This window comes from Stegostoma tigrinum, chromosome 26, assembly GCF_030684315.1.
Source record: "Stegostoma tigrinum isolate sSteTig4 chromosome 26, sSteTig4.hap1, whole genome shotgun sequence".
Taxonomy (NCBI): domain Eukaryota; kingdom Metazoa; phylum Chordata; class Chondrichthyes; order Orectolobiformes; family Stegostomatidae; genus Stegostoma; species Stegostoma tigrinum.
The window spans coordinates 34,585,710-34,612,077 of record NC_081379.1 but is presented as its reverse complement, the minus strand read 5'-3'; the positions used below and the strand labels follow the sequence as shown (position 1 = coordinate 34,612,077).

The window sequence follows — 26,368 nt, the reverse complement described above, 5'->3', positions numbered from 1 at the left end:
TCAAAATAACGAGAAGCAGATTTAGGACTGAGTTGAACAGCAACCTCTTTTTCCAAAGGGTTGTGAATCTGTGAAATTCTCTACCCAGTGAAGCAGTTGAGGCTACCTTATTGAATATTTTTAAGGCAAAGACAGATGGATTTTTGAACAGTAAAGGTATTAAGGCTTATGGCAAGCGGGTGGGTAAGTGGAGCAGAGTCCACAAAGAAGATCAGCCGTGATCTCATTGAATGGTGAAGCAGGTCAGAGGACCCGATGGTCTACTCCTCCTCCTATTTCTTCTGTTAACATCCTTTAGGGTAGGAAAGTCAGCCAACTTCATTTGGTCTGACCCACAAGACTCCAGATCCTCAGCAATGTAGCTGGTGTTTAGACACCTTCCAAAATGGTTAGCGAGCCACTCGTTCTAATGCTATAAAATCCAATAAAAGAAATTGAACCAGCCAGCCAAAGCACTGGAAACAAGGCCTGATAAAGCTACAAAGGCCTCCTTACTTCGCTACTGTAAAAATAGGGATGAATGTCCCACAGGATGTAATCAGACGAAATCATGCATTAAATACATTGTTCCAGATGTCACAATGACCATTCCACGGTGTATCCTTTCCCACCAGCAGTACAGGCCCAGCAAAGGAAGTGGCGCAAAGGCATACAGTCAGGAGGGAATTACCCTGGGAAACCTCAATTTGATGCTGGACTCCACAAAATCTCATGGCATCTGGTCAAGCATGGGTAAAGAAAACAACTGTTGATTACCACTAAAGTTCAAAAGGACACAGCTGTTCAACTGGGCTTGTGGCAGATGGTGAGGAGGAACCCAGCATATCAGTGCAAAAAAGCTAAAGCTGAAACACTTGCAGGGATCTTCAGCCTATCTGGCAACACTTACTCAACAATAATCTGCTCACTGACAGTTTAGATTCCACCAGGCTCACTCAGTTCAAAACTTCATTACAGCCATAGTTCATAGAAGAGCTGAACGCAAAGGGGAAGTGAGAACCTCTACTCTTGATGTCAAAATAGCATTTGACTCTGTTTGGCATCAAGGAGACCAAGCAAAACTGGAGCCAATGGCAGAAAGGATGACTACTGTGGGTTGGAGGTCATAGAGTCACCAATTATCTCTGTGCCAGGATATTGATGCAGGAGCTCTTCAGTGCTATGTCTGAAGTCCAGCCATGTACAGCTGTTTCAATGACCTTCGCCCATTATTATGTGCATTCATCAGTGAAAATCTCCAACACTGATTGCATGTCAAAATGCTAAAGCAGCCCATGTCCAAATGCAGAAAGATCTGGAAAATATTTAGGTTTTGGCTAATAAATGTCAAATAACATACAGGCCAAACAAGTGTGCCAGGTAATGACTATCACCAACAGTTCAGAATCCACCAATCCCCCCTTGATATTCAACAGCATTGCCACTGAACTCCCCACTATCAACATCCTAGAGATTACCCTTGAACAGAAATTGAATTGGCAAGTCAAATACATACTGTGCCCATAACAGCAAGTCAGAGGCTGGGAACTGCAATGAGTAACCCAAAGTCTGTTCACAATCAAGTGTGATGGAACATTCTCCACTTGCCTGGATGAGTGCAGCTCCAACAACACTCCAGATGCTTGGCACTATCCAGGACGAAGATTTTTGCTTGATTGGTGCCAATTTAACACCTTCAGCAATCACACCTTCCATGACCAATATACAGTAGAAGCAGTGTGTACCATCAATAAGATACAACACAACAATTCAGAGGCTCCTTAATGTGTTCCAAACCTCCAGCCTCTATGATCCAGTATGACAAGGGCAGCAGCATTACCTGAAAGTTTCCTTCAAAGTCATGCATCATTCTTACTTGGAACAATGGTGCAGTTCTTTCACCACCACTGGGCCAAATCCAATAACAGCAAGGTGGGTGCACCATATGTAATGTAGCAGTTCAAGAAGGCAGTTTACTACAACGTTTTCCGAGACTGTTTAGGAATGGGCGATAAATTCTGGACTTGCCAACAATGCCCACATCCCATGAATGATTTTTAAACACTTAAATTACATTTCTGGAAACAAAATTATGTAACCTGATTGGCTGTTCTATGCCCATCTCTGTAATGTCAATGTTGGTCTTTAAACTCGCTACAGTACTGACAAAGTTGGATTTATTGCATACTTTTAACAAGTATCGTGATGGTATAGACAGGAGACAGACTGCTCTTATCCCCAGTTGGCTGGTTGCAAGCACTTTTGCTGAATCTAGTTAAAACCTTCTGTCGTCCTTAACTGATTCTCAAAAATGCCTTACTACTCCTAAACGTATCACTTTAGAAGAAGAAGGAAAATTACCAAAGTTAATCTATTTTTGCAGGCCTTCTGTTCTGATGGTACATGAATAGAAGTCACAAAGTAAAATTAAAACTCTACTCAGGATTCCAATGGGATTGCAATTCTTCCATGTTGATTGGGGATTGGAAGGTAAGATAGTGATTATAAAAAACAGAAGTCACTGATTTACAGATAAAGTCCAACTATAAACACGAATATGGTATGAAGTGGGAGATAGGCAAGTCTGAAGCTTTAACACACCTTAAACTACAAAATTTGAATTAAAATCAGTGCCCTAAACTTGTGAATGTAATACATATAAAACTACAACTGAAGTAACAAATAGACAATGTGGGCCTTTACACTACACTGTAAAAGTACAAAAGACTGACAAGTTACCGGAATAGATTTAAAAAAAGGAGATCAGGGAGAGAGAACTATGCTTAGTCAGATAATGTAAAAGTATGTCTAATGTTACAAATTCGGAATTGTCTCCCTAAACGGAATAACCTTCAAGTGTAATATTTATAAATTGTCAAGTTGCACGCTTTAGTTCAGCTGAACCTGGTATGAAAATTTCACAAGCGTTACATTTCATTGATGTCACTAGGATTTCATCGGAATAATTATTCCTATCCAAACTACTTAAAAGTTGCTGCTCGCTGTAACAAAAAACTACGCTTAGTACTTACTGGTGATAAACTTGTTCCAGTTTCTGTATAGAAGGACTCCAAAAACTGCTGCAGCACTTAGGAGTAAAAAGATAGTGATTCCCCCAACTAATCCAGAAATGACTTTAGCTGTTTGTATAAAGGAAGAACAAAGTTAATATTGTCATTGACAATAGCTACAAAATGATGTTTTAAAAAGTAAGTTTTACAAAACTATTCTATGAATCATCTAGCGTATAAACTTATAATGAGAACCAAAAGTTTATTCTCAGACCAATATTTACAGTAATTAACTCACTGTTAAATGAGACCCATATTTCGACCTCTTTAATCCCCAGAGGATTCTCACTCTTGCAAATGTATCTTCCTTCATCCTGCTCTTTTGAGGACATCAATATTGTTAAGCTTGAAACAACGCCTTCTTCTGAGATTATGTATTTGCTGCTTGAGAAAATTTCCTCCTCATCATTTCTCCACCAAGTTAATTTGGGAGGTGGATTTCCTTCCTTACTGTGACAGGTCAATGTTGTATTTTTCCCTACATATCCAGTTACAAGAGGTTGTGATTCTGGAAGTGGAGCCTCTGAAACAAAACAAGAGTTATGGTTCATGCAACATTGAATAGATATTTTTGTCTTTCTTACTAAAATACTAAGCTAATTCTACACTGCAAGTGAATAAATTTTGGAATTAGTGAGAAAAACATTTCTTGGGTAAAATGAAAAGGAAAATATTGTGTAATCTCATGTTTAATATTTTTATCTTTTCAATTTCAATCACAAAAATCAAGTGAAAATATCCGTAAGTTGAATATGTTAAATACTTGTCATTCAAAAACCTCAAGGAGCAGTCACTGAAACTCACCTTCTGTAAATTTTAGGACTTTTTAAAAACATTTGTTTATCAAAAATACAAGCATATTGTGCAAGTGCCATTTTCCTGCCATTGCTGATGAACATTGCATCGAGTCACAGGCTGATCAATTTTAAGAAATTCACAAAATAGAAACTAAGGTAATGTAAGCTCAGAATTTCACACTTCCTTCCTCTGAGGTGACCCTCCAAGAGAGGGGTTGGGAACTAGCCTCAGTCTCTACACTCCTTCTGTGCCGATTATTTGCTATTGGTGAACTTAAAAGGTTTTTGCACTTCCATACAATTAATACTTCCTATAGTTATAAATGCAGAAAATATTGATCAGTGCGGACAAAGAATGCAAGTTGGACTCAGTTCCTGCTGAACATGCCAAAAATCAAACGCAGCTTGGTTTTCAGTAAGTAGCTCAGTGGTTAGCTCTGCTGCCAGAGACCCAGGTTCGATTTCAGTCTCGGGCAACTGTCTGTGTGGACCTTGTCTGTGTGCATTTCCTCTTGCTGCTCCAGTTCCCTCCCACAGTCAAAGGATATGCATGTTAGGTGGATTGGCCATGCTAAATTGCTCATGGTGTCCAGGGATGTGCAGTCTAGGTGGATTAGCCATGGGAAATGCAGGGTTACAGGAATACGGTAGGGGGTAGATCTGCATGGAATTTTCTTTGGAGGGTCAGTGTAGAATTGATGGGTCTAATTGCCTACCTTCAGGGATTCTATGATTTATGAATAAACTTCAGCTCTGCTCAACACTGTTGAAAACTGAATAAAAACAAGTTTCATGAAGTTTTTCTTTGGATTACACCCACAATGTAAACAAATCTTAAAAAAACAAAGGAGGTAATTTCACATAAGTGCAGAAAACATATTTTATAATCATGATTGCTTTTTAAGTTGTCTGCAACTATTCAGTTTCCACTTCAATTAGGCCATCTGCTTCAAAGCATGAGGTGTGTTTGATATCCAGATCTGGCAAAAGACATCTTGACATCTCAGCAAATGAGCATTTACTGGCACATTAAATTATTCTTAATGACTAACTGGCCTTTGCAGTTCAATTTACTGTGTTGCATGATATCACATGGTCAGTAAAACATGGTTACTGCATATGTTGTGAAAACTTCACAACAGCATTAAAAGTATCCATTCAATTATGATTGCTTCAATGTCAAAACAAAATGTGCATTGGTCAGTGATCTTAAGTTGCCTGATTCTCTCCTCTTTCCATTCTGTATGAAGAGTGCTGTTGAGATATCTGGTTTATGTATTATGTAAGGGGCTTGATTAAAAACTACTTAAAGATATTACCATGACCATTTTTATCCAAACAAGCTAAAGCATTGTATTACTAGCTTCTTAACAGATTTTCTTCTGTTTCTAATAGCAGAATGAACAAAATTTTACTTACTCAATGTCAACGAGCATGACTTTTCCATCCTTTGCTCATATGCAATGTGATAAGCCACACATTTAAACAATTGACCATCATGGATCTTTGACCCTTTAATTTCTAGTAGTGCGGTGTCATTTGACCCAACTAGCCCATTTGGTCCGAATTTCTGATTTTCGCTTGACCAAGCAAAAGTCGGATAAGGATATCCTTCAGTCCAAGAACAAAACAGCTGCACATAATCATCAGAAAATGCTGCATGACACACTGGAAGCCCCTTTGGTGGATCTGAAAAATGAATATTAAATGCCAAAGCATACTAATCGGTTTTCCTTCATAATATTTATATTAGTGTATAGATAGCTGTTGAATGGGAAGAGATTTATGCTTGCAGCAACTGTATTGTACCTTCCCAGAGAAACTTTTAGTACTATGGTCTGAAAAATTAGTTCAGAAGCTTCAGATTTTGGTTGCTTCCTGGATTCTTTCCAACAGATGATTTTCATATTCTGAAGGTTTCTCTTTGTTTTGGAACTATTTATTTTTAATTTCCTTCAATTACATGCGCTGATTTTTGGATAGAAAGATAAAAAGTACCAGGCTCTTAAGCCTTTTAGCTACTTTATGAAAGAGCTTTTCATGGTTGAATTCTATATTTATATCTGCAGTTAGTCTCTTTTTTCAGTTCTTGAAAAAGAAAATTGAATTAAGTTTGTAACAATTTGATAGCCAATGATATAGCCGATTGTCAAAACTAGATCAATCATGATCTGGTTCAATGATGGAGAAAGAGTGAGGGGCATACTCCTGCTCCAAATTCTAAAAGTTACAATAGATTCTTTCCATTTATTATATAATACCAATAAGGAGACATCGGTGCTCAAGATACCAAAATGGTTACTATGAAACCTTTCGTTTTTTTAAAAAAGCTTTCTATATCTCAGGTCTTGCAATATTTGTACCAATGGATCAGTTACAACAAAGTGGTTTCAAATAGCATCCTTAAGGAAATAAAACCCCCAGAGGACTTCAAGGGAAAATCATCAAATAAAATTTGACACAGAACCACATCAAAGCTTTTTTGGAGACATAGCTTTTTAAAGGAGTTTCTTAAAACTTGAGACGAAGAGACATTTTGGGAGAGAATTCCACCTTTGATCATTACCCCTTCATTAATCCCACCTCTAATTATATTTTGCATATGCCTTCATTTTGTATGGTAACTTATAGGAGCTGATTTGTAGGTGGGACCTTTTAGGTCAATTTGCAGCAAACGAACAGCCTCAATGTCGTTACTCATGAAAATTCGTGAACTTCAGTTTTGAAAATTTCACTTGACACAAAGAATTTTGAGGGCACATCTTCCAGATCAGCTCTCATATGTCAGATAAAGGTGCTTTACTATTTTGCACCTAAATGATCAAATTCCAGTTTTAAGATAATGCCTACAATTGGAAATAAGATTGATGCAGTGAAACCATCAAATCATTTTATCATTCTGAATACCTCAGTTAAATCACTCTCAACTTCTTAACTCAAAAGAATACAAAGTTTTAGCAAATGTTGACGATACTACAATATTACTACCATTTTAACAGGACTTAACTGCCTGTACTAAGGCCATTAAGTTCATCACATAGTTTAAAATGCTTTAAATAAGCTTCCTCTCTCCTACTTTTGATAACTTTATTCCCTTATTCAGACACCCATCGAATACCTTGGCAAACCCCCAAAGCTTACTTCAGGGGAATTTTTGTGGGCAAAAAAGAAAGTGGGATACTAGGGACCTCCAAACATAATGTTTTTTACTAACTTCATATTTCAACACATTTTCTTCAGAATCATTGTAGGCATCTCTCAGTAATTTAAGCCAAGCATTCAAATGATTCTTTTTTGTCCAGGAACTGATCAAATCCGAACACGCCAGTGATACTACACGGGAGTGGAATTCTAAACAAAGTCAAAATGTTATACATTGTTTATTTTCATTTTTGGATCTTTCTTATATTAATGAAGTACCTGCTGATATGGAAAGTTACAGCTTGAGACAGCAAAAGTGATAAATTTAAAACAATTACACTTGCACGTCATTAGTGTTAATCTACAATAGCTGGAAATTTTGCTTTATTGATCATTTGTGAAATATTTGAGAGAGATATTAGAAAGCAATTGTAAATATAACTTACAGTAGACAAGGACTTCTTTGGTTTCACTGACGTTTTTTGAGCAGGTGTAATTCCCCTGGTTGTCATAACTTATATCGAAAAGTGTAAATTCAGTATGCGCTCCCTCTACATTTGTAAAAACTTCCTGATTTGAATCCGGATGAACAAAAATCCAGGATATGTTCTGCTCTAGTTGAACTGTGCTTGAGCAACTGAATGAAACATTTTTATGTTTGATTATGAAGATTGTTTTATTTGGCAATTCTTCTCCAGGACTAATAGTAATAGTAAAATTCATGTCATTATCTGCAAGTGCAAAGAACACAATTTAGCTAAAAGTGAAAACAACAGACATTTAAGTGTTAAGTGTGAACAGCAATAAATACACATTATAGTACTTTAATTGACAGAAAACCTCCTCAAAGTGAGGAAGGCAAACTTGGTTGGTTTTGTGGACTTTCTACAAATGCACTGACTTGCACTGTAAAAGTGAAAGATTTTTTATTGTACTGCAGTGATAAGATTGATGGAGAAAGAGGAACCACTATTGGTTAAAGCTTTAAAAAGAAAGTAGAATCACTTTTGCACTTAACACAGCATTTAGACACTTATAGCATTGATTTTTGAATGAAAATGTGTTTAGACTATTTTTAAAATATCCTTATGTTAGACATTTTATATTGTTAACATGAAATAATGTTACCATACACTTAATAATTAAATGCTCTACTATATCTAGAAAGTTACAGAGTGAGTGTGCAATTTGTTAATCTTTGAAATATTGCAATAAAGTCCCCCTAGATTTCGAATCCCAAATTTACAACAACAGCTTTAATGATTTTTAGCAGATTACATCCCCACACAGAAACATTAGAAAACAAGAATGACACAGCATTATATAAGGAGATATTTGGCTAGATGACCATAAGCCTGAAATTGATTTTAAGCCTTATTTTAAAGGAGAACAGAGAGGTAGAAATAGAACGGGTGTGATGATGATGTTTCCACAAGAAGTGTGGTGTCTTGGGAAGTGTTGTCACTAATGGCAGAACAATTAAAATTGGAAAATGTACAAGAAGCCAGAATGAGATTGCCATAGTTATCTCAGGATTGACAGATTGGAAGAGTTTACAGTGATAAGGAGGGATACGGTCACCAAGGAATTTAAAAACATGGATGGGAATTTTAAAATAATGACATTATGCAACCGAGAACCAATGTCTGTCAGCAGTGAGGGGTGATAGGGAAAGGGAATTTTGTGCAAGTTAAGACACAGGCAGCAAAGTTTTGGATGACCTGAAGCTGGGTGTGGAAGACCAGCCAACATGCATTGGATGGTTGAGTCCAGAGGTAACGAAGGCACAAATGAGAGTTTCAGAACAGATGAGCTGAGGCAGGGACAAAATTGAACAACTTTATGGAGATGGAAACAGGCAGCCTAAGTGATAGCACAACTAATGCAGGGGAGAAGTTCATCTGAATCAAATGTAACAGAAAAGTTACAAACAGACCAACTTAATCTCAGATTGTTTGCCAGAGAGAGAAAGATAAAGTCAGTAGCTGTGGAAGGAATTTGCAGCAAGAACCTTCATTCCCTCTAGCTTTTGCAGTCATGTGTGAACCTTTGAGGCCTGTGCATGGCAGCAATCTCCAGAAGCAGAAGCCGAAGCCGATGGTTCTGCACTCTGATCAACATATGCAGATCCTCCGAGTGGCCGCACAGCTTAGAATGGAACATTGGTCAGGACAGAAAACAGCAGTTTTCCCAGAATTGATTTAGACGAAACTTCTGCTCATCCACAGATGTCAGATAAGCATTAATTGCTTCACAGGTGGTGAAGTAGAGTGTATATATGAAAATCGACAGTTCAGTTGATGTTGCTGAGCAGCAGCATGGTAATGAGAAATGAAAAGGACTGAGAAAATGCTTTTGGGAAATGGCAGTGGCTAAAGATGAGAATGATAGAGAGAGAGAGAGACAGAGACAGAAAGACAGACAGAGAGAAAGGAGACTTAAAGCTTCAAGTCTCACTTCAGCAGTAACATGTGTGCATCCAAATCATTTGGCAAAGCATCCCATATCTTCTTTGTGCTTGATTTTACTTCTGTTCTACTAAATGTGGTTTCACCCTGATCCATCATCACACCGACAAGTGAGTTCACAAATCTCATATCGCAGGGAATTAAAATCATGTCCTGCACCATACCTATGCTGTGTAATATCATATTTACACAGTAAAAAGTGTTTCTTTACAGTACAAAAGAGTTAACACATTGCTCTCAATTTTCCTTCCAATCTCTGATCCAATGGGAGGTCAAGACAGATTCTGAGCCCAAGAAGTGGAAAGATCTGAGGTCAAGTGGTAAGTTAAACAAAATAATGTGTTTAATTGAATAATTTTTGCATAAGGAATATACTTGTTACAGGGGATCTGCAAAATTTTTATGGTACGAGAAAGGGGCTATCAAGAGGCTACCCTGCCTACAGTGAAAGGAATATTAAGCCTGAGTTATTTATAACAAGTACATTTAATAAAGACAGTAATTTTGAAATGCTACAAGTCAAAAGCAGAAGGCTTGAAATGCCTAGCCCACAAAGGGAGTGGTTTTTAAGAATGCCAGAAATAGTAGCAAACCTGAGGACTGGGAGTAATTCAGGACCCAAAGGAGGGTCAAGAAACTGATGAGGAGAGGGAAGAGAGAATATGAACACAAGTTAACAAAGCACATAAAGGAGGACTATAAAAGTTTCAATAAAAAAACTAAATGAAATTGATTAGCAAGGATAAATGTAGGTGTACTACATGTGCAAACAGTAACAGTTATGGAGGAGAATCAGGAAGTGCATGAGTAACCAAACTTTATATCTGTGGTCACAAAAGAAGATATAAAAACTCTCCCAGAAATACTAGGGACTTGTGTAACTGAAGTGCAAAATGAAATTGATATTAGTTACTTGAACAAGAAATAAAAATCGCTTGGTTCAGATGAGCTCTTTTCAGGCTGTAAAAGGAAGGAACAATAGAGATAGTGGTGGATTGCTACTCAGTGGCTCAGTGATTAGCACTGTTGTCTCACAGCGCCAGGGACCCAGCTTCGATTCCACCCTCAGGCGACTGTCTGTGTGGAGTCTGCACATTCTCCATGTGTCTGCGTGAGTTTCCTCCGGGTGCTCTGGTTTCCTGCCACAGTCCAAAGCAGGATAGGTGGATTGGCCATGCTAAATTGCTCATAGCATTCAGGGATGTGTAGATTAGGGGGATGGGTCTGGGTGAGATGGTCCAAGGGTCAGTGTGGACTTGTTGGGCCGAAAGGCCTATTTCCAAACTGTAGGGATTCTGCCCCTTAGACTGCATGAAATTGAGCTATGAATTGAGAATTAGTTAACAGGCAGAAAGGCAGAGTCTCAGAATGACAAGCTGTTACTACTGGGGCATTACAACGGTCAGTGCTAAGACCACAACTACATAGAACATCTGGACATCAGTTGTTCACAATCTGCATAAATGTTTTGGATGTGGGGACCAATTGTAATATTTCCAAATTTGCTGACAATACAAATCTGGATATGAATGCAAATTGAAAGGAAGGTTCCAGAAGGCTTCAGAGAAAGTGGACAGGCAAAGTGAATGGCTAGAACATGGTAGCTGGAACACAATATAACTAACTGTGAAATTATTCACTTCAGTGCAAAACATTCTGGCAGAAAATTTCTGAAGTGGTGAGAGGTTAGGAAGTATAGCTGTTCAAAGAGGGTCAGGTGTCCTCATCCAGGAGTCACCAAAAGACAATATGCAAGTTCAGCAAGCAATTAGAAAGGCAAACAGTATGTTGGCATTCACTTCAATGGAATTTGCCAGCAGAAGTAAAAATAACTTACATTGCACACAGCCTTGGTGACACCTCACTTGTAATATTGTGTACAGTTTTGATCTCTTTATCCAAGGAAGGATAAACTTGTAATAAAAGGAGTGCAAAAGATGTTGCCTAGCACAGTCACTGGAATGATTATTTTATGAGGAGAGATTGTGAAAACTGGATTTATCTCTCCTATGCTTTCAAAGGGTATGTGGTGATGTCATTGAAACTTAAAAAAAAACACTTCTTAGAGTGGATAATAGGGTGGACAGAGATAGGGTGTTACCTCGGATGCTGACGGTAAAACCAGGGTACATAATCTCAGGATGATGGTCAGGACATTTACGACTGAGAAGAGCAGTGGTTTCTTCACAAAAGTTGGCAAGTCTCTGGAATTCTCTCCCACATAGGTTTGTGGAAGCTCAAATCATTCAGTGGTTCAAGACAGATATCTATCGGTTTCTGGAGACTAATGACATTAAAGGTAAAGTTGCCATAGTCCAAGAGAACTTAGGCAAAGGACCTTCATGTTAACTTCAGCTGGTGAGGAAATTAAACCTGTGCTATTGGTGTTTTTTTTGAAATCACAAATCAACTGCCCAGCCAATTCATCTAACTGATCCCCTTAATGACATTGAAAGATATCAAGACAGTGCATGAAAAGATATGATCAGCCATGATGTGGAACAGTTGAGCAGACCCAAAGGACTGATTCCCTACCCCTGTTCCTGTGTAGCTATGATTAGTAGGTCCCTTAGTATGCATGAAAAGACAAATAATAAGTTAGCTCATTCCCTCTTGCGAGGTGAGAAGGGAAGATGTGAGGGAATATATTAACTGAATCAGGGAAAAAGTATTAAAAATGTCAAATATATTAGAGAACATTGTGATAATGACATCATCTCAAGCAATGAAAATAAAAGTTAAAGCAAGGAGTCATAGAATCCCCACAGTATGGAAGCAGGCTATTCAGCCCATCAAGTCCACAATGACCCTCTGAGAAGCATCCCACCCAGTCCAACCTCCCTACCCAATCCCTGTAACCAAAGCACCCTATAGGGCCATAAACATCAACAACACATTCTACAATAACCTCTGCTGTGAAGAAAATGAAGGAACGATGAAGCCAACAGTTCAATGCAGTGATGCTAATTTTTAGACGAGAGGCTACACGACAAATATGAGATACTTGTCGATTAGTCTCCATTAGGAAACATTGTAATTCATGTGGGGCCAAAGACAGAGAGGTCAGAGTGAATGGGAGGGGAAATGAAGGACACAAAGTAAAATAATCATCTAATTGTTATTTTCCAACTTAGCTGTTTTATGTAAATGTGACCAAATTTTCTGTTTCATTCTGTTATTTTCTATTGTTTGGTTTAGCTTGATGAGGTTGGAATGCAATTGTTTTACTCTACTGGGGTCAACATCTCGGTGGGGGCCAGAATATGAGTCTGGAAAGAAAAAACCTTGGGAATAGATTAGAAAATACAGAGAACATTCTCTTCTTAAAGAGAAAATATCAAAAAATGGAAAGGTGGAATGTGCAGTGCCTCTACATTCACTGCTGGAACTGTTACAATTTACAACAACTTTTATTTAGCTAGTACTTAAATATCAGGGTGTCAAAATAGGAGAAGTAATAGAATCAGAAGTGCCACTTCAGAGGATAGAGCAAAAATTAAAAAAAATCTGTCTGCACTAAATGATTGTAACATTTTGCTAAATGGGTGTTAGGAATGGCGCTGAAGTAACTACAGATGAAATTGATAGAGGCAAGAAAATATTAGTTGGCTCAACATTAAATATGCCCAACAAAGTATCAATCATTAAAACTGATAGGCTATGGACTTCACCAAGCATGAGTCCTAGTGGGACCAGCAATGTTATCTTCAGATGTACTTGACCTGCTAAGTGCTGCAAGCATTTCCTGGTTTTTATTTCGGGTTTCTAGCATTTTGACTGAATACAAGCTAGAGCAGATAACTATACACCTCTATTGTGTTCATACTCAAGTTCACACTTTCTGATAGTTTCAGTCAACAGGAAGGCTAGAAGTAGTAGAGAAAAGATACATTAGGTCCATCCATAGTTTGAGGGCTTTTACTAAAGAAACTTGGACTGATCAACCTGGAAAGAAAGTGATTTAATATCGAGATATTTAACAATATTACAAATTTAAAAAAAAACTATTACCGTGAATGTTTCTGTGGGAATATACACCAGAGACACAGATTTGAAACTAACAAGGTTATTTTTAGAACAGACGTCAGGAATTTCTTCATTGGTTTAAACACAACATACGGAATAAACTTCTTTTCTATGAGTGATCATGGATCAAGCAATCAAGGAATTTTAATCACTATCAAACGTAGGAGAAAAAAGAAAGTGCAGAAAATATTTCGCATGTAACATCCTCCCAAATGGAAGATTGCCAGAGGCGCATCAGAAGGACTTATTACAATTAGAACAGCCATCACAACTGCATAAATTATTGAATATTTGGTAGAGAACAGAGGGGGAGGGGGGGAAAGACTTTTTACAACTTTAATTACCATTCAAAACGACACACTTGATGGTTGCTACATTTTATCATCGCAAGACTAGTTGCACTCTAAATAACACCAAGTAATAACTATCTTACCTTTTATATAAACACTAGGGACATAAACACCCTATCAGTGAAACTCCTATCAAACCCCAGTAAAACATTTGCTCTCGGTCTCGTTTTGATTAAACTAAAATCCAAATATCTAAATGGTCTGCTGGAGTAGTGCAAGCAAAACATGCAGAACAGCTTGCATAAACATGTCGAACCCTAACTCGTTTCACAACAGGAAGAAACACACACTAACACAGCTCTTTGGAAAACTCGTCGAGCGCTTGACTGGTTAAATGAACGATTCATATCAAGATATATGATGAATCTATTAAAAACCAACCTGCCCAGACCAAAGAACACAGGGTGAGGCTGAGAACAACAGCGAGCCGCAAACAATTGCCGCAGCTCATTGCGCTGACTGAGTGAGCAACTTTCCGAGGACAATAACCTTTCGCACTTCCTGCTGGCTCGCTCCAGTGCGCACGCGCGGCATACCTTGGCCCGCCTCACCTGTCGGTGCAGGTGGGCGGCAGAGCTGGAGAGCCAGTTGGGAAGGCCCCACTCTCTGGATAAACGGGCTCAAAGTCAGTGTAACACTCCGTATCTCCCTTCTAGGGATAATTTCCTGATTGCAGTTTAGTGTTTTTTTGGCGCAAAAAATTGCCGCATAAACACCAACGCGTATTGTAAACGATACTGGAGTAAAACAGAAAGTTCCATGGCTGTGGTCCAGATCCAAACACTTCATTCTTGCCTGATACATCGTAACAGTGACTACACTTAATTAGGTAATCTACTGGCTGTGAAACGCTTAAAGACATCCTAAAGTCACGAACGTGCTACATAAACGCAAGTGATTTATTTTGCTATCCTAACAATTGTTACAGGGCCAACTACAATTTGAACTGGCCCTCGGAATTGCTTTCTTTTTGCAAAGAGTATTAATCTACATGCCACCTAATACTTAAAGAATTTAAATTATACTCGCACTTTTTACATTAGCTGGAATTAATGTTATTTATGAATGGTGTTTTATCAACATCAGAGCTCAAGGAGAGAGGGAATAGTCACCATTGTGTACTGATATGTCAGCTGAGTCCTGCGAGTTTGGTTGACTGAGAGATTCTCGTCAGCGATGAAAGCCGCTGTAGTGAGAGCGTGTCTGCTGAGGAAGGAGAAATTTACTTAAGAAAGCTATTGACATGTATAGAAGCTCGAAGATTTCTGATCACCAGCAAGAGACTATAAATGAAGAAACATGAGATTTTGTGCAAGGTTGAGAGACATACCAGGCTGAATAAGAACGATAGATCAGACAGAAAAAAGGAATATTTGGAGAAGAGTGAGAAGAAAGATGAAGGCCTGAGGACAGGCTGCAAATATTGTGGAGGATATCACTTAAAAAAAGTGTGCTCAGTGCAGGAAGAATAATGTTTTGAGTGTAAAAGACTCAATCCCTTAGCATTCAAGTGCTGAGCTAGACTGAAGTAAATCAGCATAATAAAGATGGCTGTTGGGAAACTGTAAGCAGGTACGTTGTATAACAGGTTTGCATCATGTCAAGAAATGATGCATGGTTTTTGACTCTTAGAATAAGTTGGAGAACATTGAATGATTGTAAAAATTCACTTTTGCTTCATGCAAAACCATGACCTCCATGGATGTGTTTGAAGTTGCTCAAGATGGGTAGTGATGGAGGGTTGCTTTCCAGATTGGAGGCCTGTGACCAGTGGTGTACCACAAGGGTTGGTGCTGGGTCCAATGCTTTTCGTCATTTATATAAATAATTTGGATGTGAGCATAGTTCAAGTTAGTAAGTTTACAGATGACACAAAAATTAGTGGTGTAGTGGATAGTGATGAAGGTTACCTCTGAGTACAATGGGATCTTGATCAGTTCAGTCAGTGGGCCAAGCAGTGGCAGGTGAAGTTTAATTCAGATAGATGTGAGGTGCTGCATTTTGGAAAGGCAAATCAGGGCAGGACTTAAACACTTAATGGTAAGGTTCTGGGAAGTGTGGCAGAACAAAGAGACCTTGGTGTGTAGGTTCATCATTCCTTGAAAGTGGAGTCACAGGTAGAGAGGATAGTAAGGGTACATTTGACATGCTTGCCTTTGTTGGTCAGTGCATTGAGTATACGAGTTGGAGGTCATGTTGCAGTTGTACAGGATATTGGTTAGGTCAGTTTTGGAATACAGCATGCTCTTCTGGTCTCCCTGATACAGGAAGGATGTTAACTTGGCAGGGTTCAGAAAAGATTTACAAAGATGTTGTCAGGTTCAGAGGGTTTGAGCTAAAGGGAAGAGCCTTGGATGCTGAGAGGTGACCTTATAGAGGTATATAAAATCACGAGAGACATGGATAGGGTGAATAGACAAGGTCTTTTTCTCGGGGTGGGTGAGTCTAAAATTAGAGGGCATAGGTTTAAGGTGAGGAGGGAAATATTTAAAAGGGATCTAAGGGGCAACTTTTTCACACAGAGGGTTATGTATGTATGAGCTGCCAGAGGAAGTGGTGGTGGCTGATACAATTACAATATGTACCCATCTGGATGGGTATATGAATAGAAAGGATTTGGAGGTGTATGGCCAATCCTGACAAAGTGTTTTGGCCCGAAACATTGACTTTCCTACTCTGCTGTCTGACCTGCCCTGTTTGTCCACCTCCACATTTATTGATTCAGTTGTCATTTTGAATTATATTTACACTGTCCCTTTGGTGCAACTATAGGAAGATTGCTGGCCTCATCTCCACAAAGGTGTGTGTTCAGCAGTTTTGCTCAGACAGCTGTTGACTGTTTTTTTCAATCAGAACCAGTTGTATGGGTCTTGGCATGACAACTCCTCCCTGTCTCTTGCCAAGGTGGACTTCTGTATATGAATAATACAGGGACAGACAGCGACCACACTCTCAAAAGATGGCAACTCTCTCCTTGCAGAGAAGTAACGAAGAATTGGAAGCTATTTAGCTATTCTCACTTGCATTTGCCTGTAAGGCTGCTGCCTCTCACCATCGACTGAAATACAAAACAATTAATGTGCCAATTGCACTGTCTGTGTTATAGAACTGAAAGGACTCAGAAAGAAGATGATGCAAGATCAGAAGGGCTTTGAAGAAGCAAAAGAACACCTAATTGAATCTTGTGGACTGGTGCTATTAAACTGTGTTCATCTAATATTTTTTCTCCACCCTTAACAATTTTTGTTTGTCTTCTCAGCATTTGAGATCAAAGTGCAAACATTTAACACGAGAAGTCTGCACTTGTAACAAATTGGGATCTATGTTGAGCAGTTATCACTACAACTGGACGGAGTGAAAATGAGCAATAATATATTAAATCACAACTACAGATATCTATATACATAGAGAAATTGTCTTCCTTCACCTGCAGATTAAGAAGTGATCTCACCACCTGCATGAAGTACAGAACAAATCATCAGTCCCAGAGGTCAGATGTTTCCCAGTAATGGAAATGGATCAGCAACAAGTCACCATGACAACTGCGTTCACCACGGGAATGTCATACAGGAGAAGGAACTTCACCCTAGTGTTAAGCAGAAACCAAATGAACTGCCAACGATGAAGCACACGTACCTTTGGGAGACCCACCTAATTTATTGATGATGTGCAATGCGTGTGCAGAGTCTGACAAGTAGAACTGACTAGAGTTAACTCATAGTTCTGTTAATGAATAATAATTTTCATTTCTGATCACACATATTGGGTAACTTAGATAATCTTTAGTGTAATTGGGAAAGATGGTTACTAATGAAGCAGATTCTGGACTACCTTTAGTTAAGTAAATAAAACTAAAATTTCAGGGGCCTGAGGGAAAACACCTCAGTGATAGTTGGAACTGCAGTGGGTCCGTTTAATATTGTGCAGCCACCCTCTTGTGCTGGGAAACCTCCAGCTCTTCATACCCTTCAGACTGTTGCAAGGAGACTGCCTCCATGAAGGTCATGGCCTTTCCACGTTTTAGGGAGGTGGGGATTCACTCTACTGGCAGCAAAATTCTGGCTGCCCTTAAAATAGGTCTCTTGGCATTTAATCATTCAAATTGTGCTGGCTTCTGTGGAGCTGATCACCTCACATTCCCACATTTGGGGTACTTTGCTGGCAGCGGGAATGGGGAGCAGTCCCATTGTAGCTTCCTGTTACTTTACAGGTTGCCATGGCTCTGTTCCCACCATTCGGGTAAATTTCTGCCCAGAAAGTGGACAGCCTCCTTAACTATATGCACTCAGGGTTGACTCAAGTAATGAATCACTGATATAAATTAGGCCCATTCTCATATGTTTAATAATGCTACAGCAAATATCCAACCTCATTGAGTAAGAACCATTTTTAAAGATGGCTATATATTCTATAAGCTGGTCGATCAGCTATTGGCTGACTTAGCTTCTTCCTCTTTGCCATGGTGCAGTTTATCCGAGATGTATTCTTAGTGCCCAGTCATTAATCCTGAATGATCCATCCATTATCTTTGAGACACATAGGATCTATTCACAGCTCCAGGGTACCATCTCTGTAGCTGTCTCCACAACCTTGAAGCTCCACTGGATGGAGCTGGCTTCACAAGTGTGAATTAGACGCTGCAGGAATCAGTGTCCTTTGCTTAGCAAAAGTGGCTTTTCAAAAAGTCCAGTATCTGAATAACTGGTGAACTTATAATTTTATATTTGACATTGTTCATCTTCATGACACCCCTTAATGTTTTCTATTGCTTTAAAAACTTTTAAAAACCTGCAGAAATAAAACATCACAGAGATCGCCACTTGAGTTTTGAGTGTTGGTTCAATGTCAAGGCATTGTGTGACCTTGGGAATTAACATTCTATAGACATCTACCCAACCTACCTTTTGTTTTGTCATTTACAGAATATGGTCATTGCTGGCTAGGCCCCCATTTATTGCCTGGTAGTAATTGCTGTTCATAAAAAAGAAAGCAAAATACTGTGAATGCTGAAAATCTAAAATTTTTAAAAATGCTGCATTTATTTAGAGTAGATTTGTAGATGTGAACCATTCAAGCAGTCTTTATCGTGGATGGTGTTGAGCTACTTGAGCGTTTTTGAGATGTATTTGTCTAGGCACATGTAAAGCATTCTATCATGCTCCTGACTTTGTGAATGGTGGACAGGCTTCTGAGAAGTTTGAGGTGAGTTACTCAGTGCAGAATTCCCAGCTTCTCAGGTATTTAACATGTTTATTTCAGACTTTCAGCAACTGGAGTATTTTGCTTTTACCCAGTTTCTGACCTGTCCTTGTAGTCACAGTATTTACACGGCTGATACAGTTAAGATTCCGGTCAGTGGTAACTTGCAGAACATTGATCATGGTTGGATTCTGTCTTGTTGAAGATGGTCGTTGCCTGGCAGATGCATGGTGCAAATATTACTTGTTCTAGTATTATGGCACTTGAACTCAGATTGCTTCAGTACATAAGGAGTCATAAATGATCCTGAACACTCAGCAATCATCAGTGAACACCCTCAATTAAAACCTTATTGATCCCTACATTCAGAAAACAGCTGAAGGTAAACCTAACACATTAACCTGAGGAATGCCTGCAGTGATGACCTCTGACAAAGGTGGCTAACCCCCAACTACCACCGTTTTTATTTTGTTTGTACTAGGTACAACTCTAACCAGTGGAGTTTTCCCCAATTCCTATTGACTCAGTTTGTTTGGGCTCCTTGATGTCAAGCTCAGTTAAACACTGATTTGGTCTCAAGGGCAGTTATTCTTCCACACTTGATCCAGCTCTTTTGACCACATTTGGATTAATGCAGTAATGAGGTCAGGATCTGTGGGCCTTGTGGACCCAAACTAAGTGTTGGTGAACCAAATTTAAGGATAAATCATAAATTTTAAAATTCTGTATATACATTGTAATGTTTCATTCTAACTAGTTACAGACCCCAGAGATTCCCTGCTGCCAATATGAAATAGTACCTCAAGATAAATTTCAAACAGTTATTTTTAATTGGCAGATTAAAAATATAACCCAGTTATGATGAATGTGAAGCAATGTTAGTGGTCATTAATGTTGAGTCTTGCTTCTTATGTTTAGATACCTATCTGAGACTGGCATAACCTTCAGCAACACATTGGCAGAATATCAATATTTTTGTGTGAGTCTGAGGTCTTTACTGGAATTTCCAATTTAATATTATTTTTAGCAAGGGAACTGCATCATAAAATGGTATTTAAATTTAAAACGTGACATTGCCTTTCTCTTCTCTCATGCCTTCTTTCATAATAATATATTTTACTGTAAATACACTGATGCTTTGCTTATTTCCTACCACTGTGTGGTGCTTTAGTATTAGGCATGATATCATTACAAAGTGTATTAAATTACTGTCATCTAGTGGCTGGAACTAATTATTTCAGTTGTGCCAAACTATCTTTCATTGTTATTTCACTTATTTTCTCTGCAGAGGACAATGTTAAATGATGATTAAATACCAACTACTGCCAACATGTGGGTGGGTGGATAGCTGCCGCCATCACCTTTTCTGCTGGTCTACCAGGTCTAGAGTGGGAGAGGAACCTAACCAGATAATGAGAAGAAGCTCTTAAACAAGATGAATAATGTAGTTGAATAAAGGAGTTATATTTGCTTTTTATTATTGACCAGACCAAATCCCCTCAAAAATATTAAAAGATAGCCTAGACCCTGACATTTTCATACTTTAAAGGTGTGTCGGGGTTGTGTATCAGATGCAATTCACGCTTTATTCATACACTATAGTTAAAATACAACAAAAGAAAGAAGAAATTGGAGTAACTGACCTCTATTGGAAATCTTAACAGAATAACAGATTATTTAACTAGTAAAAAGTAACTGTTCCAATGTAGTAACGTCTCATATACACACCTTTGGTAAAGGCAAATGCAGTAAAATAGATTTTCTCACATGCAATTCTCTAATCCGACAGGAAAAACATTGAAAAAATTCAGAGAGAGTAGCAGGGAGACATGTACGACAGCTTCCAAACCCAGCTTCAAGACCCCAGCAACTGCTAAGAAAAACTAAAACTAAAAATCCTGGTTCTGTGGGAGTTTGACCTCACCCATTCAAGCTGCTTCTATTGTTCCAACTTTCTTTCTTAAAAAATACAAAGCCTCATAAGCTGTTTACTTTATTGGCTATGGAGCAGATTGCCTGACAGCTCTGTCAGTCTTTCCTTTTTTTTGCCAAAAAGTCAAAATACAACTCCTGAAGCCATAGTTTCATCACAAACAACCATCTCACTAACAACTTTTAAGACACTCGGATGAAGTCTGTCAGGACTCAGATACTTGTAAGCTCGCAATACCACAGTTGTCTCACTACCGCTTTTCTGTTGATTATGAATTTCCTGAGATCCTCATTGCCTGATTTTTAAATGCTATTTACATCATTTACAGTGACCAATGCAAAACACCTGTGCTATTCATCTGCCATTTCCTTATTTTCAGTTATTAGTTTACCAGACTTACTTCCTACAGACTGAAGGCTCATTTTGTTAACTCTTGTCTGTCTCAAATATTTATGGAAACACTTAGTACCTGTCTTTATATTTCTGGTCAAGCTTTTCTAATTTTTTTTGTCACTTTTTTGCTTTTGTTTTAATATTCTGTCCAATCTTCTGACCTGCTACCTGTCTTTGCACAATTATGTGGTTATGTAAGATACTGTCTTGAACCTTACTTTAGCCACAATGATAATTTTGTCCTTTGGATTTTTTCTTACTCTTTTGGAATGTATCTAGACTCTCTATTCAGAAATGTCTACCATTGCATCTTTGTTGACTTATCCTATAAGCTAATTTGTCAATTTACTTTAGCCAACTCTGCATTCGTGTCCTCCTGATTTCCCTTTAATTTTGAAAATAAGCCCCAGGTGCATTTCTCTTTACATCAAACTGGAAGTAAATATCATTATATTATGGTTGCTACTACCTAGGGCACTTTCAGTTTGAGATAATGATATTTCGTTGTACAATACCTGGTCTACTATAGCTTCCTTTCTTGTTGACTCCAAATATTGTTCCAAGAAAATATCCTCTAAACATTCTATGAACTTCTCATCTAGGCTGCCTCTGCCCTTCTACATATAGACTGGAAAAATTAGATTGAAATCTCCCATGATTATCACTGTGCTTTCCTAACTAGCTCTCATTATTTCTTCATTATGTTCCACCCTTCCATGTGGTTACTCTTTGGGGATTCATACACTCTCCTACATGTGACCTCTTGCTTTTTTCATGTCTTAGCACTATCTAAACCATTTCCGTATTTGGGTTGCCTGAACTTAGCACATTTAGACATAAGCCAGTAAAACTGCTGAATGAGTCAGACTGGTCTGACTCATAGTGCGTACTTTAAAATGGAAAACCAACATGACCAGTATGTTCATTTATAGGTGTTACTTTACCTCAGGAGAAGTTTCCTCATACAGAGCCAAGCTTCCAACTTTTCCTCACTTACTGTCCCTTCTAAATGTCTTGTACTCTTCAAGATTCAGGTCACAATCTATGTCATCCTGCAGATATACCTCTGAAATGGTTACATAATTGTCCCACAACACTATCTAGGGCACCTTTGATCTCATGAATTTTCTGTGTGGTAGACAGCTGCCTTGATGAAGAAGGCATTTTCGTTTTTGGACTATATTTGATTTCTGAGCTCGACTATTTCTTCTTGACAATATCTGGATTTGTGAATGTACTACCTCTTCGAATTTATTGGTATTATTTCTAGACTTCTGCTTCACCCACCATCTAAATAGCTTCGTTCAAAGTAACACCTTCCTTTTGACTAATCTACCAAATTTCATCAGCAATTTCAATGACAATTCTGTCTCATGAATACTAATTTCAAAGCTCCATAGACACAGTTTACGTACATCTGTAGAGATAGGTCATTAATGAAATAATAATGAGTTCCCTGGACGCTGAACTCTTAAGTCATGGTCTTTCAAGAATTTTATTTGTTCTTACTGAAGTAATTGACAAAAGCTTGTGAAACTTCATCTAAGTATTAGTGTCTTTTTAAAGTTTTGGTGCTAAAGAACCATCAGCTAGTTTCAGTCAAATACAAAGTGCACTGACTTGTTCCACTTCTGATTTAACATCTAGCTTAGCAGCAATTCTGTATCTTTAAACACACCATGTCCAATTCTATACTGTCAACCCCCTCACTGACCATTGTCAATACACTCCACTGTGCCTGCTACTAATTTTAATTCTTGGGACCTAACCACTCCTCACACCAGCCCTGATACCTGCCTTCCCACTGCCACTCGCCTGAGCCTTTGATATCTGATGCCCACCCCTTCCCCATCCTTGATATCTGAAAGCTGATACCCAGCAGTCCTCTGGGTCCTGACAATACCTCCCTCCTGCCATCAAACATGTCATTGTCCAATGGCCTGACATGCGACACCCGATTCGCTTAACTAATTGCCACTCCATTCATACTTACCTTATGTTCGTACCCTTCTACAGCAGCTGTCAAAGTGTTTGGTCCCTGTGCGAGCAGATATTTAAACCTCAGAACACGGCATGAAAAGGGGATGTGATTTTACTTCCTCCCACTATCCTGCATTAGGAGATCTGTGTTGGCTTCAGCAATGCTCCATATTTCCGAAGCAGCCAGATTGGAATTCCTGATTATCATTGTCTGTCCTTGGAATATCAAAACATTGATAATGGGGACCAAAAAAAACTGAAAGAAATGCAGATGCTGTAAATCAGGAACAAAAACAATGTTGCTGGAAAAGCTCAGCAGATCTGGCAGCACCTGTGAAGGAAAAAACAGAGTTCATGTTTCAGGTCCAGTGATCCTTCCTTGGGAAAAGCTGAGCAGGTGAACAGAGGAAGGATCACTGGACCTGAAACGTTAACTCTTTTTTTTTCTTCACAGATCTGCTGAGCTTTTCCAGCAACTTTCTTATGGAGACGAAGATGCTTCCTCAAGATTCAGAGCGGTGTGCCTTTCCCCAGTCAAGTGATGCCATAAACAGTAAGTGCGAACCCTGGGAAACTAGTATTTGTTACTTAAACTGCAAGATTGGATTACATATGGCATCATCAGATTGGGTGGAGCTTAGTGCTGTCTTCAGCATTAACCCTTTCTGAAGCAAGACCTTGCAATATAGACAGGATGTTTTCTAGCAACTATGCCGGTTTGCTTTAACCAAGCAATGCAAGTGAGAAATTCAGATATAATATTCAACACCTTTTAGGCTGTTATACATATGGAAGATTGTATTGAACAGAAATCTGCTATTACTGAACAAAGAGACCTCAGAGTGCAGGTTCATAGTTCGTTGAAAGTGGAGTCACAGGGAATAGGATAGTGAAAAAGGCATTTGGAATGCTTGTCTTTATTGGTCAGTACGCTGAGTATGGGATTTGGGAAGTCATATTGTGGCTGTACAGGACACTGGTTCGGCCACTTTTGGAATACTACCTGCAATTCTAGTCTCCCTCCTCCAGGAAGGATGTTGTGAAACTTGAAAGGGTTCAGAAAAGATTTACGAGGATGTTGTCAGGGTTGGAGGGTTTGAGCTATAGGGAGAGGCTGATTAGGCAGGGAAGACAGCCCTAGTAGTGTTGGAGGCTGAGGGGTGACCTGATAGAGATTTATAAAATCATGAAGGGCATGGATAGGGTAAATAAGCAAGGTCTTTTGCCTGAGGTGGGCGAGTTCAAAACTAGAGGCTGTAGGTTTAAGGTGAGAGGGGAAAGATATAAAAGGGAGCTAAGGGGTAACATTTTCATGTAGAGTGCAGTGCATGTATGGAATGAGCTGCCAGAGGAAGTGGTAGAGGCTGTTACGATTACATTTAAAAAGCATCTGGATGGGTATATGAATAGTAAGGGTTTAGAGGGATATGGACCAAATGGGACTGGATTTATATAGGATATCTGATTAGCATGGACAAGTTGGACCAAAGAGTCTGTTTCCGTGCTGTGTATCTCTTAGACTCTATCCCACTTGACATAAAAGCTCATTACAGTATAGTGCGTAGATCTCAGACAGAATGGAGCTATTTCACAGCTGTAATATGATCAAGGGATTTAAGTGATGTCATAAACAGTAAAAATGAACCCTGGTATACTTGTATTTGCCATTTGAACTGCAAGATTAGATTACATATTAGATCACTTTGTATTTTCTTCATTTTATCTATTTGGAATTCATTTTATGTTCAGGTCAGTTTTAAGCTACTTTTGCTAATCAGCACTTATTCTGACTTTCATTTTTCTAGGTTTTGATGTATGACAACCTTATTGTGAATTCAAGGTGCCTGGCATCACTGCTGCAGTAATAGCAAATAATTACAATATACAGCTGATTACTGATCTAGTTTGTGTTAACGAAGATTGGAGTTAATTCTGAAATTTGAATAAAAGTATTTAAATAAACAGCGAACTTTGCCTGTGTAAAGAAGTTATTAAGTAACATAGAACACAGAACATTACAGCACAGTACAGGCCCTTTGGCCCTCAATGATGTGCCGACCTGTCGTACCGATCTCAAGCCCATCTAACCTACACTATTCTATGTACGTCCATATGCTTATGCAATGACGACTTAAATGTACCTAAAGTTGGCGAATCTACTACCGTTGCAGGCAAAGCGTTCCATTCCCTTACTACTCTCTGAGTAAAGAAACTACCTCTGACATCTGTCCTATATCTTTCACCCCTCAATTTAAAGCTATGCCCCCTCGTGCTCTCCGTCACCATCCTAGGAAAATGGTTCTCCCTATCCACTCTATCTAACCCTCTGATTATTTTATGTGTTTCAATTAAGTCACCTTTCAACCTTCTCTCTAATGAAAACAGCCGCAAGTCCCTCAGCCTTTCCTCGTAAGACCTTCCCTCCATACCAGGCAACATCCTAGTAAATCTCCTCTGCACCCTTTCCAAAGCTTCCACATCCTTCTTATAATGCGGTGACCAGAACTGTACGCAATACTCCAAGTGCGGCCGCACCAGAGTTTTGTACAGCTTCACCATAACCTCTTGGTTCCAGAACTCGATCCCTCTATTAATAAAGGCTAAGACACTGAATGCCTTCTTAACAGCCCTGTCAACCTGGGTGGCAACTTTCAAGGATCTGTGTACATGTACACCAAGATCTCTCTGCTCATCTACACTACTAAGAATCTTACCATTAGCCCTGTACTTTGCTTTCTGGTTACTCCTACCAAAGTGCAACACCTCACACTTGTCTGCATTAAACTCCATTTGCCACCTCTCAGCCCAGCTCTGCAGCTTATCCATGTCTCTCTGCAACCTACAGCATCCTTCGTCACTTGAATTAAATAATTTTGAATTAAGAGTATGTTATGTCAGGAAATTCCTGATATAAAGTACTGCTTAGCTGTCCACCGACAATTATGGTTTATGTGAAATTCTCAGTAAAAATTAGCTTAAAGGGTTTCTTTTGAATGTTTACAATGTACATCCACAAAAAGAGTGATTTCAT

At 38.8% G+C, this 26,368-nt stretch overlaps 1 protein-coding gene and 1 long non-coding RNA gene across 5 annotated transcripts in view; one reads left to right on the top strand and one right to left on the bottom strand.

Moving 5' to 3' along the window:
• Positions 1-14,334, bottom strand: part of vsig10 (V-set and immunoglobulin domain containing 10) — a 31,210-nt gene extending 16,876 nt beyond the window's left edge. For all 3 annotated transcript variants that reach the window (XM_048555926.2, XM_048555927.2, XM_048555928.2), the window contains exons 1-5: positions 14,214-14,334; positions 7,435-7,719; positions 5,267-5,536; positions 3,289-3,573; positions 3,012-3,119 (exon numbers count right to left, since the gene is read on the bottom strand). In XM_048555926.2, the coding sequence (XP_048411883.1) occupies positions 3,012-3,119; positions 3,289-3,573; positions 5,267-5,536; positions 7,435-7,719; positions 14,214-14,283 (1,018 nt within the window). In that variant the 5' untranslated portion in view covers positions 14,284-14,334. The remainder of the gene's footprint in view (positions 1-3,011; positions 3,120-3,288; positions 3,574-5,266; positions 5,537-7,434; positions 7,720-14,213) is intronic.
• Positions 14,335-14,379: 45 nt separating this feature from the next.
• LOC132211002 (uncharacterized) lies at positions 14,380-25,294 on the top strand. Of its 2 annotated transcripts, XR_009447282.1 has the most exons (4): positions 14,380-14,661; positions 17,266-20,010; positions 23,792-23,890; positions 25,143-25,294. It is a non-coding gene; the product is annotated as an uncharacterized LOC132211002 (long non-coding RNA). The 2 variants fall into 2 exon arrangements; XR_009447281.1 differs by lacking the exon at positions 25,143-25,294 and having other exon boundaries at positions 23,792-25,131.
• Positions 25,295-26,368: the final 1,074 nt, after the last annotated feature.